Here is a 15,191-nt window from a genome sequence, read left to right on the forward strand (position 1 = left end):
TCATTTTCTCGAAATAAACTTTTCATGCTCTTTGAAAATATCCATTAAATTTTAGACCTCTTGTCTGCAGCCACTTGTTATCTCTTTGTCTCTATCAATTCTGATAAAAGACCAAATATCCGGTTCTTAATCAGGTTGTCTTTGCGACTTCCATTGAGGTAATATGTTTTTATTTTTCCGATTTATTTTATTGACAGGTACAACAAAAGTAAAGTAATAGACATTCACTAAGAGATAGAGAAGAAGAGCAGAATAGGTTCATCAAGACTTATTTGAAGACCTTCGAAGTTGACTCGCCTTCGGGATGCAGAGGCTCTTAAACAATATCCAATAGTTCCGTCATCCTGGCGCAACAGTGGACACTGAAAACAGTTAGCAATTTAAACATTAAATCAGAAAAATCAACTCACTTTTCTTGTAAACAGATCTCAGTTCTTTATTTGAAGCTAGAATTATTCCTCTGAAATAATACGAGTTGCACCTTTTGAGCGGTACTGTAGCATCAAACTTACCCTTCTGCTGCATGCTGGAATGCCCAGAGAGTCGCCACAAAAAACAAAAGTATTGGATAGTGATCACTTACTACAGGCGCTACGACATAATATGAAAACTGACTGAAGATCATTGATAGTCCTTGAAAAAAAAGTCTGCTTCACAAAATTCCATTCTCTTCTTTGTTGAACTTTCGAAAGTTGTAAACCAGCTGCATTGATTAGCCTCCTTGATTGTCTTCTTCCTTCCTTGGCTGTCAACAAGTTAAGAAATAATGTGACAATCATTACTGTAGTATTGAAGATAAAGTCCATGTACCAAGTGACTTGATTACATAGTTCTGTATTTTTAAACTCAAAAGTCCATGAGGGAGGATTGTACGAGAAATTACAATCTATAACTTCGTAAAAATAGACACAAAATATAATGGATGAGAGCCACAACATGTTTCTCCACAGAACAGTTTTAGAGTTGCTGAATACTCTCTCATAATAATGAGGCATGTATAGCAGGCAGAATCTGTTGAGTGAAATCAGGAAATGAGATAAATTTGATATTTCGTAGACACTCATAACAGCAGTACCAAAATAGTGGGAGTGGGCGATGAGGAGTGGGAAAGAGCTGGAAAGGAAAAATGTAGGAAAAAGGGGATTTGCTATGCCTTATTTGTAATGGAAAAGTCACTAATAAAAATATAAGGCACATAATAATATTACAAACTGCCTGATTTTTTGTGATAATCCCAAAGGAGCAACTCATTGATTTAGACTTTTTGATTGCAAGGAGCACGATGATATTAATGAGAACTCCGGTTACGGTAATCTGTAAACGCCAGTTTGAAAAACAAAACTGATTTCCAAAAAACTGTTTTTTTAACTCACCGAAAACGTAATCAATGACACGAAAAATTGCTCGTAACAACGAATAACCATTATTCTGAAATGAAAAATGTACAAATAAGAATACGAGAAAGATTTTGGTTTCTAAGACAGGATATAGCACACATGAGTGAAATTAGTATATTCACAAGAAAAGAGGAAATTAGTTCAGAGCAGTATCCGTAGTACCTATCACCTGACTAGACCATAAAATGTGGTCGACATTGGTAGTATTCAAATGATATTTTATAGATCAACATAAAATAGAAAACTAGCTAAATCAGAGGAAACCTGGAGAGTCAGAAATAACCAATGTTGTTTTAGCAACCAAAAAGGAACAAGGTTTATTCTTAAAAATCGAGGAACAGTTATGTGGAAATTTAGAAAATTTAATGACACGTGTTATTTTATTGAGCGTGTAATCGTCATGGTGACCGTGAACTTGGTAAACAATTTCCCTGTTCCAATTACATCATTTCTCTGAAAACAATAAAAATTCATTATTGTGGTTTATTCTAGCCAGAATATTGCGCTCTTGCCATCATGGGACACCGTGGAAATCGCGATGAGAATCACTGGAAAAACAAAAATCGTATGAGAAGAATTAGAAGAGGTTTGCACCCGAAAAGTGGTAAGTTTTTTTTTTACTTCTGACATAGGTGAAATCAAACTTTGTTCTAGGTGCTATCAAGGACAACTCGGACTCTACGTTCAACGAATCTGCTCTCGTCACTTCAAAGATGAGAGATGATGAGATTGCTGGTGGAACTGCTACGAAACCTATTCAACTGGTGCCTGAAAATGCTTCCAAAGAAGGTGAACGTGGAAAAGAAAATAATAAATCTGTAAATGGTTAGTTCTATTTGTGAAAATTGAGAAATTTCTATGAGACTGCTTCTGGTGATTCAAAAACTGACTCAAAAAAGCAAAAAATCCATTATTTTTCCCATGAATTTGTAGAGAATTTTAATTTTTAGATACTTCCGGAGAACAACCAACCTCTGTTATCAAAAAGCCTGGTTTGACTGTTTTCAATAACGTATTGATGAAAGGAGATATGCGTGTTGCCAAAAATGTTTACGAAGATGTTCATGTTAAGTCTACTCAAGATGGTGCGTTTTTGTGATCAACACAGCAGTGCGAGGCATAAGGTCGCCGAAACATGCTCCGTCGCACAACGGTTGGCACTATCCCAAAATAGAATTAGAATTCAAATTTAGCGTTTATTTATCATATCTTCCAATATAAACCGCGACGCGCACGCAACGCGTCTCGGAGAAGAAATTCAAATGCTTTCGTTGCGGACCTTACACCTCGTATCACTGTGGGTCTAGTAAAGAGGAACAAAAAAGATAAAAAGTCTACCAGATTTTTTTCTTGCTGATCAAGTACCAGGGTCATTGAAGATCAGTAAATTTTATTGTTGTTTGTTGTAATCCCCTAGATTACATAATTCATATTAACTCGCCCCAGCGTACATATATATTTATTTGTTTTTTGATTTTATTTTTTGATCTACCGGGTCCCCCTTCTTTGATCTATAAAGGGTGCGCGGCACCGCGCGCTCCTTTCTCTTCTTATTTTTCCTTCCTGATAGTCAACCCCCGTTTCTGATTATTCCCCATTTTTATTCTATCTGATTATTCCCTCTCGTTCATCCACTCCCTCTAGTTGTATTCTCCCCTATATTCAGTCTTCTAATAAAGACTCTTCTACCATTCATTGTTATCCTTCTCATCCCACTCTCTCCGGATGACAGACACAACATTGTTGTATTTTTAAATCCAGCTACAGCATTAAGATTTGAAACGCTGAAATTTTTGCACACCAGCTTATTTTCTAACAGTCGCAAGATATAAAAACTTTTGATTTGCGTAAAAACCTGAAAATAGCTGACCAGATAATCAACAACGATTTAAATTTCTCACTTTTCTAGACGCCTCGAAGACTGAAATGAACGGAGTCGCTCTTGTCGATGATACATCTGGAGGTGATGAGAATTCGAATAAAATTTCGCTTGAAGCTCTCCGTGTTAATATTGACCAAACTTCCTGGGAGAACAATGGATCAAGAAACAAACGCTCGCAACCTGAAAGTGTTTTAGGTATGATACCTTTTCATTTTTAGATTAAAATCTTATTTCCGTCTCTTTTTCAGATATTTCTATAGATAACTCTTTGATCATAGCAAGATTGCTCAACGCGTTCGCAATCGAAGCTGCGTTGGCAAAAAATGATTTAACTGAAGCAGAAGTTGCCCGTGAAGCTCTTCAAATGAGCATTGACACCGACTTCGAGATGTTGGAAACGAAGAAAGTTGCGGAAGTAGTTGATGAAGTGAAGAGGTTCGCTGATGACGTATCCAAGAGATGTGGCGAAAGTGTGAAACCTTGCGAAGGAGTTGATATCATTGAGAATGAGTTCAAAGAGATGGAAAAATGGAGAACAATGCTCGCTCTGGATTATGGATCTATGTTTCAAGAAAATTCTCCTTTGTCGATTCTATGGAGAGTTAGAGACGTTTATTATCGAACTGTGGAGCAAAAAAATGCCATTGATACTATTATCTCGTGTTTCGCTAGCTATAAAGCAGATCCTGCTTCAGCGGACCTCTCGTTTTTCTACAAATTTGCTCCTCTTCTTTCTAATTTGAAGAAAAATCCAGGTGTATTCAAAAATCCTCTTTCCGCTCAAGATCTCGATCTGTTGCAAAAAGACAAACTTTTGAAAAACATTGACGGGTTGATTGTTTTGAAAACAATTGCTGAAGAAATTGCAAACAGAAATTCTACTCTCATAGCAGCTCAGGAGAAGCAAAAAAGATTGGGCGCAGTAGCTCATGAGCTTTCTCAAAAGTATCCGAAAGAAGTCATCGAGAAAACAAAGGAAAAACTCAGAATTCTGACTCTTTATTCCTACTTTCCGTCGCTTCCGATAGATGCAAGAAACATTACTCATGGATTACCGAATGGTGCGACTGATATTGGTCAAGTCTTCAAAGAAACTAAATCTGACTTTGTAAAAAACTTCGTTTTAAAAGGATCATCGACAGAAGAGCTCAGCTACCCTCTGCTGTCTGCGCTTCACAAAAAGATAGAGTCTTTGTCTACGAGTCTTCAGAGCGGATCAAATATGATCGTAGCTGAAAAAAGCATCGGAGCCATTTTAAGTGGAGCAACAGAAGATGTTAATGAAATGGTTGATATTGCAAAATCAACAAACTTCCTTCAAAATATCACTGTGTTCCAAGGACCAGCAAACATTGATTTGTGGATAGCCGAGAAGTCAGCGAGTGGTTCTATATTAGACTACGTCAAACCTTTTCTCGGAAAAATGAGTAACCTTTCACCCAACTTTTCAAGTTTCACTCAGTTTTTGGAAAAGATCAATTTTAAAAAGCCGGATATAGAATTGTTCTTCGATACCTTGAACTCGACCAACACCGATGAAATTGTTACTGAATTAAATACTATCAGTCAAAACATTGGCGTTCTTCTTCAAATGAAAGAAATGGCTAGCTGGATAAATAGCACTAAAATCGACACACTTTATCCTGAAGCAAAAACATGGTTCGAAACTTCTGGAGCAGCTGCCGCAATCAAAACTATTCAAACGAAGGACAACTCGAAAAAGTCTAAAAAGTCGAAAAGGGTCAAGAGAGCAGCACAACTAAACAAAAAGCTGAGTGGCTTGAAAGAACTTCAAAAGTTGTACCCAAACAACAAGTACTTTGTTCAAGTTCTGAAAACTAAGGAATATGTGAACGAATGGATGAACGAGCACAGGAAAATGATGAAAACTCTCAACAAGAAAATTGTGAGCCAGAGTAATCAGAAGCATTCTTTCAATGTGACAAAGCCATTTGATGTGATTCGTCAGCTTGGATTCGCCAACAAGTTTCTTCTCGACTTGAAAAAAGCCAAGAGTGCTGAAGAAGCTATCAACAAGTTGTTGAAAGCTGAAAAAGAGATCGACAATCATATCAACTCCATTTCTGATCCAGTTTTGAAAGCTATTCTGAAAAGATCGTGGACTCCAGAGAAGAAAAGAACATTGAGGCAATTGTCTGGAATTATAAAACAGTTGGAAAAGAAGATTACTCAAGTTCCGAATACTCTCGAAGGATATAGAGAACTTTTCAAGAGTGACGAAAATCTGGACGGACTGAGTGATGTGAACTTGGCGGAATTCGTGGATCTTCTCCTGCAAACCGAGTGTCCTTCCGTAGACAAGGTGACTGGGGAAAAACTGAAAGGACTGAATTTGGAGTTTGCAAACGGAAAGTTGAAAATGAAACAGGGATTGGAAGCGTTCGTCCAAGCCTTGCCATTCCTTGGTGGTCTCGCGGCACCAGCAATCTTTCATAGTAAGAAACAGCCGACGACCGAAACTCCAGAAGCAGTAAGTTGGGCTTTTCACAGTAGCGCTCGAAATGGGACGAGTTGGGACGTCCAGCGTCCCCGCCCCGCGCGTCCCGGATTGTCATAAAACGGTTAAAAATGAACGTATATTTTGAAACTTTGGGAATCGCGTCCGTCTTCAGATTCTGTGAAAGTTTCACTATTCTCCGACAAAAACTGACAGTTTTCCAAAATTCCAAGAAAAAGTGGGACGTCCCATTTCTAGCGCTATTTCACAGTTATGAGCTTTGTGTAGTTTCCAAAACGTCTTCATTCCAGATACTGCCTGCTTAAATTAGGAAGAAATAGACACACCTAAAAACAGTAATTATAAAAAGGGTAGTTCTGGAATGGGGAAGCTTTACAACTGCACATTGCAATACATTTCCATAACAGGAATCTGAAAAATATGTTAGTTTTTCAGGGCGCATGGGAATCAGTAATGTAAGTCATCAACTTCCTACACATCTTCAACATCAGTCGTTATATGGACATTTTAAAATTTATTTTTCAGAAAATATGGTGTCTTCGTTTTAGTTGTAGCTGTCATAACAATGTTAGCAGCATTTTCGATAACATGGACGCGTTGCTATTGTAAAATGGACAAAAACTCAAAGAGTGTAGGAAAAGCTTTTCGGAAAACGGTGAACGCGTGGAAGTGTTGTTCGAAGAAGAAAAAGAATCATGAGGAGAAGGAAAATATGAAAACTAAAGGTTTTTTTTAATTGGGGTTACAGTACCGGTCAGAATTTTATTGACTTTTACTGTTTTCAGTGAAAAATGAACATTTTATAGAGTGTAACTTAAAAAGCCAATTGTTTTGGGAGTTTATAAGTCATCAGTGGAGCTTCACTTTTGCCGTTGGCAACTTTATTTGCACAAGACCTCTCTGAAAAGTTACAGTCCTTCAGTTCAAAATAGTGAAATTTTAGAGCTGTACAAGTTGGTGGACTGTAAAAACAGTGAAGTCTATAACCTTTTGACCGGTACTGTTTTTATTAGGAAGCTTTTTATTTTCTGATTTAAAGGCGTTTTGTGGTCAGTTATGATTTTTACATAACATAATGTATGCATTTCGACGAGTCTATTTTCATACTTCAAGATTTTTTTAATTCGGTGCACAACCCGCTGAAAGCGAGCGTTGGAAAATTTGGTTAGTGAAATGGCCGACAAAAATTAGGAGCGGTGGCCTAGAAATTCTACTTCGGCCGCGTTGATTTTTTGAATTTTGACGATATTTCCGATCATTTTTGTTGTACTTTTTTAATAAATTCGACAGAATACGGTCAATATTGATAGAAAAACATTAAAAACCATCGAAAATAACGTTGAAAATAACAGCACACTGAAAAACCCAACTGAACCGAAGTGAAATTTCTAGAACTTTCTCATCGTCCACACTTTCCGACGCTCGCTTTCAGTGGGTTCTGCACCGAATTAAAAATTTCTTAAAGTATGAAAGTGAACTCGCCGAAATTCATGCATTATGATATGGAAATGTTATAAGTGACCACATTACGCCTTTAAAAAATCACTCACAACTACTTCTGAAAGGATCTTTGTTCTTTCTTTTGTTTTTTGTAGATTGAACATACGATAATTGAGAAACAATAATTATCTAATATCATTTTATAGAGGAAACATTTGCCAAACGTCCCATTACCAGAGAAACAACTGTTTACAAAGATACAACAGGTGAGGTGCAACAAGAGCAATTCAGTCTATAGTTTGTTTAATATTGCAGGCAAAGTATATGTGGCACCAAAATCTATGGCTCCAGTGGATGAATCACAGACTTCGATGAAACCAGACGATCCTTTTCAGAAAGAACTAGATGTCACACAATCTGAATCTTATGTTGAAGTTAAAGACGAAAAAGAGTTGAAAGAGTATGAAGAAGTAATCAAGGAATCAGAAAAACTCGCTGAAGAACAAGATGTAAGAATTCTAAATTGAACTAAATTAAACTTGTTTCAAATTATGTTTCAGAAATTTCGTCTAGCCAGCTATCAGATTCCGAGTTATCGAAAAGTTTATGAGCACGCCAACCACACTTTTGATACCGTAAGTAATTCTGTGTATATTTGTTTGAAAGTCCATTTTGATGTTGCCCTACTAGCTATTGATATACTCATTCGAGCAAGAAGATAGCTAGTATTCTCATAACTTTTAATCACTAGAGCTAATTTTCAATGCTATTTACATTTCCGAAAGAGTGAGGTTGAGAAAAATAACTCTAGTTAGTATCGACTGAAGGACTCTCTTTTCAGGTACAAACATTTTTCGATGACGAAGTGGAGAACGGCAAAGTGAGCAAGGAACGTTTAGTTTTTCAGCATCGTGCAAAAGTAGTCTATTTTTGTGGAAAAGGAGTTGATATATTCAAGGTCTGTGTAGGATTGAGAGACTGTCTTTTACAAATTGATTATTTCAGGAAGATAATAACACTACACCACTGAAAGAGAATGAAATGATAAAAACAGCCAATAATATCATTCTCCAAAAAGCTGAGCCTGATATGTACACAGCAAGAGATCTGGATGAAGTTTCTACCAAACTTCCGTCAGAGAAAAAAACTAAATTGACTTCTTCTGGAGAGGTTCGTACTGATTTTCAACTTTTTTCGGGTCTTTTCTGAACATGTTACTATTAATCCTTCACAGGAAACTGAACCATTGATGAGCGAGGGACAACGAACCACCGGCGGAGCAGACATACAATACGAAGAAAGGATTCCTCCCAAAATTGAAACACGATGGTGTCACGAGCCAGTACAAGTGATGAATGCTCACGGAAAGGGGCTTCCATCTGAGACAAATGAATTGGATGAAATAGAGCCTGATAACGAAAATCTCAAAGATTTCTTTCCACAAGGCATCAGGACAAATGAGGAGGTAATCTCAATTGAGAAGAAAAACCCTTTTTTACTTCAAGCAATTTTGCTCTCGAGAATTGAAAAAGTAACCGTTCAGATTTTTAAAATTTTTTATATTAAATAACCCTATTATAGACGGCCTAGGCTATGATTTTGCTGAATTTTTTAGACGTGACCTATATCATTGAAAAGATAACGACTTGATGATAAATTTTGAAGATTTCAGACTAAAACTATGTTTCCGTCGTATTTAGAAACATAGCTATAGTTGTCATTTAGGTGTTTCAGATTTCAATATAACAATATCAGGTATAATTGTTATCATGTTAAAAATCACTTTTTCAGATCGACTTCAAAACTTTGGCGCATGGAATGCTGAGAAAAGAATTCATTTTACGCGAAGCTGAACCAAGGAGAAAAGTAAGACCTATGAATTAGAATGAAACTAAAAACACATTTCCAGCCCACGTTTTCGAAGAATTTCTTGATAGAACTTCTGCAATTAGCAGCAGAAAAACATAAATCTCAACCAGCACTACTCAAGATTAATCGAAAGATAACTAGAATCGTTGGTGACATTCACGGAAACTATGATGATTTGATCAGACAAATTTCATTGGGACTAGCGGATAAATCGTATGTAAAATAGAAATACAATTTGAAGGAAGTCAATTCATTTTGTTCAGAACATTTGTTTTCTCGGGTGATTATGTGGATCGCGGAAGTAGAAGTCTCGATGTACTCATTTTTCTTCTTTGTTTGACAGTTGGTTTTCAGCGCTATCTGCTCCTATCTATTTGTTATTTTCACAGATGGCAAAAAATCAAAGGGTTCATCTCCTCCGCGGAAACCACGAGTTGGCTCATGTCAATATTGATAATGGGTTTTTCGTAATTGGTTCAGACTATTTTTCAGTTTTTCCATTAATCTTATTACAGCAAGAATGTATCGATGAATATGGTGAGACAGGGGGTAGAGAAATTTGGCTGGCTGCAAATGCATTTTTTGCTGAACTACCAGTTGCATGCATTCTCAATGAAAAAATCTTCATTGCACATGGAGGGATCTCTCGTTTGATGTTGAAAGGAAAAACAGTTTTAAACGACGTGAGTAGTGGATGGGCGTGTTCTACAATTTTGATCACTGATTTCTAGATTACTAAAACTCCAAAAACGCCATTTGAGTGGAAGTTGTTCATCGATATACTGTGGAATGATCCGAGTGAATTATACCCCTCGATCTTGACAAAGTGAGATAGACATACTCTTGAAATAATCTATTGTATTTTTTCAGTTCTCTTGTGTTTCCGAAAAACAGAAAAAGAGTACCCGATTCTGACTTATTCACTCCAATCGGATTAGTTGCTGTGCTGGATGCTCTAGGCCTCGAATGTGTTATTAGAGGACACCAAGTGAGCTTCGATTCAATTCACTATTATTTTAATCTCACATTTTAAGGTCGTCCAAAATGGTTATGAACCGTTTTGTGGGACTCGCTGCATCACAAACTACGGGGCAACGAACAACTCGAAAAATGTTAGTTTCTTTCCTAAACTACATATTAAAGGTGATGGGACAAAAGGTTGAAGGCCACAGCAAATTATTATTTGCCTAACCGGTGGCGCAACCGAAAACTTTTTTGCAATCATGAGCATTTGGAATAGAAAGCTGAAATCAGCGAAATTTTTAGTTACGGAAAATATATTCTTCTGATCTCCAGAATTACGGAAAAGTGTACCAACTTTTCCAGTTTTAAAAAGTCAATTAATGCTGTCAGATATAAACCTAATTCTAGCTTTTTTTCAGAACAATGCTGCCCAAACTATTGTTCATGACAATACGGTTGAATTCATCAGATTCCGAAACATGAACGAACAAAAGAAGCCAGATGATGACTTGACACAAGTTCGCAAGCTTCACAGTCGTTCAAAGACCAAGTCAAATTCAAAGACCAAATCAACGTCAGCGGCTTGTACGAAACCGGAGAAAACAAAGAACAAGCAAAGAAAATCTCGTACATTGAAGAGTTCAAAAGCCCCTGATTTGTTGAAGAACGGAAGTGACAAATAGACTGAGAAGGCGTGATTTTCTACTCGACTATTGATTATGATTCTTGTTTTTATAAAATGAAGGGATTCGTTATTTATCTGAATCTGAAAAAAAGTATTTGAACTTGTACACTTTTTGTTAACTATGAAAACTGACAGAAAATGTGTAGGAATTCAATTGAGCAAGGTGCATGCACTACAAATACCACAGTACTCAGAGAAATTGATTGAAAGAGAACGGAATCAGGGTTGGGAAATTCCGGGCCGGCGCGGACATTTTTTTATGCTGAATTTTTTTTTACAAATTTGAAACAAAGACTTTTACATGTGTTTATGCATTGTTTTAAGAGGTGTTGTCTGTAAGATGAGGAATCCTCTTGGCACAGTTGCAAAAAGTTGTTTCAATCCAAACTCTTTTTACAGCATATGTACTCCTATGGTAGTGATTTACAAAAAATATGTCACCAGTCCCCTAAGACGTCATCATAGGAAAATATGACCAATAATAGACTTTTCACCCAAAAATTCACAAAAATTTAAATTTTTCAGATAACTCTGTGAAACTTCCGGTACATGTCAGAGGTGTTTTTGACCACCCCTATACAAATTTCCATCCCTCCAGACACCCCAGAAACCGTTTAAGTAAATTTAATTTTCATGTCCTATCCGCTTTTCTCAAAAAATCCCTCTAGAATCCATAAAATTTTAAACCGTATTCATATTCCCCGCAAAGTGTTCTATTAGGTCCAATTAAAATCATGAAAAAACCATTGGACCATCTTGAGATATTTCGATTTTTTCAATAATCACATAAGGGTCCCCCCTTATGAAAAAAAATGTTTATCGAAAAATTGAAAACAATTTTTATCGAAAAAATAATTCTAGATCATTTTTGTGCAAAAACGTTCAGAAGTTTGAAAAAATAATACAAACCCATTTGTAAGAAAAATTTGAACGCTTTTGCATAAGAAGGATGTAGAATTATTTTTTCGATAAACATTTTTTTTCATAAGGGGGGACCCTTATGTGATTATTGAAAAAATCGAAATATCTCAAGATGGTCCAATGGTTTTTTCATGATTTTAATTGGACCTAATAGAACACTTTGCGGGGAATATGAATACGGTTTAAAATTTTATGGCTTCTAGAGGGATTTTTTGAGAAAAGCGGAAAAAACATGAAAATTAAATTTACTTAAACGGTTTCTGGGGTGTCTGGAGGGATGGAAATTTGTATAGGGGTGGTCAAAAACACCTCTGACATGTACCGGAAGTTTCACAGAGTTATCTGAAAAATTTAAATTTTTGTGAATTTTTGGGTGAAAAAGTCTATTATTGGTCATATTTTCCTATGATGACGTCTTAGGGGACTGATGACATATTTTTTGTAAACCGCTACCATAGGGGTACATATGCTGTAAAAAGAGTTCGGATTGAAACAACTTTTTGCAACTGTGCCAAAGCCCAACACTAACATTCTCACTCTTTCAGATAGTGCCTCTTAAGTGGTTTTCTTCACACTAATCTTTACCAGACGCAGTTTTTCCGTAAATCAAGAAGTGCGCCAATATATCGCGAAGCGCGCCAGTCGGCACGTTTGCGCAATCAGCGGACTATTTCGCAAGATTTTCATCATTTTCCCAACACTTTTTATTGATAAATGTAAGATGGAGTGGAATAAGAAGAGAATAGAAGAATCGCGCAATTTAAGGACTTTTTTCCAAAAAACTTCTAATTTCTACAGGAGCCGGGCCGGCCCGGAATTTCCCAACCCTGAACGGAATAACAGATATCATTCTTATATATAAAAGACAACACAGGTAGTTGGCCAGCGACGAAATACAGACCATATACGCGCCCGCGCGCGGACGCTATAAGAATTAGCGAAGGACCATATAGGGTCCGTTTCGAGTCCGCGCGCGGACATAGCCGCCTTCCTAGCTCCTCAACCGCCAGTCCCCTTCCTACTTTTTCCCCAATTGAGATAGTCATTGAACAAAGAAGATTAATGATAAAATTACTATTTTATTAAAAGAAAGATTTTTAAAAACATTACAAATAATGAAAATAAGAAGAAAACATAGCAATTTAAATGTAGGAATCGCAAATTTGCCCGGCAGTCGTGTCCTGTCGTTGATTTCGCTTTGGAATCTGAAGAAAATCAAAATTGTTGGTATTTCGGTGGAGCGCAGTTGTAAGAACTGTGCCGAGCTAATAAAAACCAACAATTCTCCAGAACGTTTGTTTTCATGGGAGACTATGTAATTACGAGTTGCCTAGTATCAATATTGATAACGGATTCTTAGTAATAGCTTTGGTATATGGTAATTTTATATATGATCTATTCAGACGGAGTGTATCGCGGAGTACGGTGAGAGAGGAGGCAGAGAAGTTTGGAAAGCAGCAAATGAGTTTTTCGCCGAGCTTCCAATCGCGTGTGTTCTCAACGAGAATATGTTTGTTGCGCATGGAGGAATCTCTCGTTTGATATTGAAGGGAAATGAAGTTTTCGACAGTGTAAGTCTTCAGAACGTATGAATACATTGCTTCTAGCCAAGAGAGTGCTGTTCAAAAATATACTAACTTTGACCGTTTTCAGTGGAAATCGTTCATCTTTGAGAGGCTGTTACGGTATCACTGATTATCCCACAAATAACATTTTTTATGGATACTACAGATCAAGAGTAGTGCTTCATTTTGGTAGTTGACAACTTTTATGTACGAGCACTCCCCAGAAATTTACATATCGACAAAAGGATTTCTCCTTCAAATCGATCAATTTCAGTGCAAAATAGAGTGATTTTTGAGGTGTCCTTTTAAAATGACCATAACTCTCTTGGGAGTGTCCGTGCAAAAAAGTTTTCAACTACAAAAATAAAGATCTACCTTTGTTCTCTATGGTTTATACATAGTTTATTTTGAGGGACAATTAGTGATACAGTAACACCTTCTAAAAGTTTATCATTTTCAACTGACAAAGGCCAAATTGTATATCTTACAGCACGGTACTGAACATATTATTCCTAGACGGCATCTTTTTTTTTGATGAATGACTCTGGGGGCATAAAATTTAATTTTACATAATCTGCTTTTCCGATTGCTCTTGTGAAAACGGTCTTCAGTCTAGTTATGAAAAAAAACTTGTTTCAGATCAAAAAGAGACCAACCACTGCATACGAGTGGAAGCTGTTCATCGATATTTTGTGGAGTGACCCGGATGGATCCCTTCCCATGAGTAGAGATTAGTAAGTAACTTTTAAGTTTGAAAATTGAATACTTTACTTTTTTCAGCAAACTCCTGTTTCCCGTGAATAAAAATCGAACAAGAGATGCTGACAGATACACGTCTTTTGGATTAATCGAAGTGTTGGATAAAATTGGAATGGAATGTCTCGTTAGAGCACACCAAGTCAGTATTATTACAGTTTTTCAATGAATTTTATTCCAAATTTCAGGTTGTGACTCATGGCTATGAACCGTTCTGCGCGACTCGCTGCTTCACAAGCTACGGATCAACTAACAACTCGAAAAATGTACGTTTTTGTTACAAAGCATGAACAATTGAAGCTAGAGAAACTCTTTCTTTTAGAACAATGCTGCCCAAACTATCGTCTATGATGATTCAAGTGTTGAGTTCATCAGATTCAAAAATTTGAATAAAGAAACGAAGTGCGAAGAAGACACAACGAAACCTCGCACATCAAAAGGTCAAAACACACGATCGAAGAATTCTAGACGCTCAACTTCGTTGGAGAACGGAAAAACTAAATAAGCTATCGAAAAAGCGAGCGATTACCTTTTTCTACTCGATTATTGATTATTCGTCTTGTTTTTATAAAATAAAGTCACTCTTTATTTATCAGAAACTACATATTTTAGTATTTAAATTTGTACGATTTCCATTTCAGTGTTTAAATGACTGACAGCGAAATTTCCAGAAATTTTGCAAACTTTCCAATTTATTAGCTCGGCACCGTTCTTGCAAATACGCTCCACCGAAATGCCCTTGAAAATGTACATTTTTCTCTGAGTCTCTCAATTTCACACACACTTTTATTCGGTTTCGGTAGAGCGCGGTTGTAAATAGCTTTTTTCGTAAACCTTTGTGAGAAACATGTGCCGAAAATTGTTAATGGAGTTTTTAAACCCGATTTTTCTTACGGTATGAAAAATACTTTTGCTGAATGGTCATATCAAGTGACTCTTGAGTGACGAGAAAAAATCTGCTGAAGACTACAATGTCGATTTCTTGACTGCACTCTCGAGATTGTTGGGATTGTGACATGATGCTGTTATGTTGTTTTACCCTTATTAACATGTTACTTTCCATTTTTCGGGGGTTATAAAACAATTTTTGAACTTATCTTTGAACTCCAAAAGAAAATGATACCCGTTAATAAAATTGAAAGTCCGGTATTTTGGCAAAAAATAGAAAGAGTGGTGCTGAAAATTGTTTACGGAGTTTTTATTTTTCTCACTGTTGCTAAATGGAATATTGAGT

At 36.5% G+C, this 15,191-nt stretch overlaps 2 protein-coding genes across 2 annotated transcripts; both read left to right on the forward strand.

The window, feature by feature from the left end:
* Nucleotides 1–1,913: 1,913 nt before the first annotated feature.
* On the forward strand, nucleotides 1,914–10,713 carry GCK72_007303 (uncharacterized protein; the record flags this gene model as incomplete). The annotated part of the gene is made up of 20 exons (XM_053726098.1): nucleotides 1,914–2,001; nucleotides 2,052–2,222; nucleotides 2,348–2,482; nucleotides 3,307–3,474; nucleotides 3,528–5,735; nucleotides 7,405–7,464; nucleotides 7,514–7,707; nucleotides 7,759–7,833; nucleotides 8,040–8,156; nucleotides 8,204–8,368; nucleotides 8,433–8,663; nucleotides 8,990–9,064; nucleotides 9,108–9,280; nucleotides 9,331–9,409; nucleotides 9,457–9,534; nucleotides 9,583–9,750; nucleotides 9,799–9,893; nucleotides 9,938–10,055; nucleotides 10,102–10,179; nucleotides 10,450–10,713. The coding sequence occupies 20 exons, from the start codon at nucleotides 1,914–1,916 to the stop codon at nucleotides 10,711–10,713; spliced, it is 4,740 nt and encodes a 1,579-aa protein (XP_053590292.1).
* Nucleotides 10,714–12,939: 2,226 nt separating this feature from the next.
* GCK72_007304 (uncharacterized protein) lies at nucleotides 12,940–14,462 on the forward strand (the record flags this gene model as incomplete). The annotated part of the gene is made up of 6 exons (XM_053726099.1): nucleotides 12,940–12,969; nucleotides 13,040–13,207; nucleotides 13,841–13,935; nucleotides 13,982–14,099; nucleotides 14,146–14,223; nucleotides 14,280–14,462. The coding sequence occupies 6 exons, from the start codon at nucleotides 12,940–12,942 to the stop codon at nucleotides 14,460–14,462; spliced, it is 672 nt and encodes a 223-aa protein (XP_053590293.1).
* Between the last annotated feature and the right edge of the window lie 729 nt (nucleotides 14,463–15,191).

Source organism: Caenorhabditis remanei, chromosome II (genome assembly GCF_010183535.1).
Source record: "Caenorhabditis remanei strain PX506 chromosome II, whole genome shotgun sequence".
NCBI classification, from domain to species: Eukaryota; Metazoa; Nematoda; class Chromadorea; order Rhabditida; family Rhabditidae; genus Caenorhabditis; species Caenorhabditis remanei.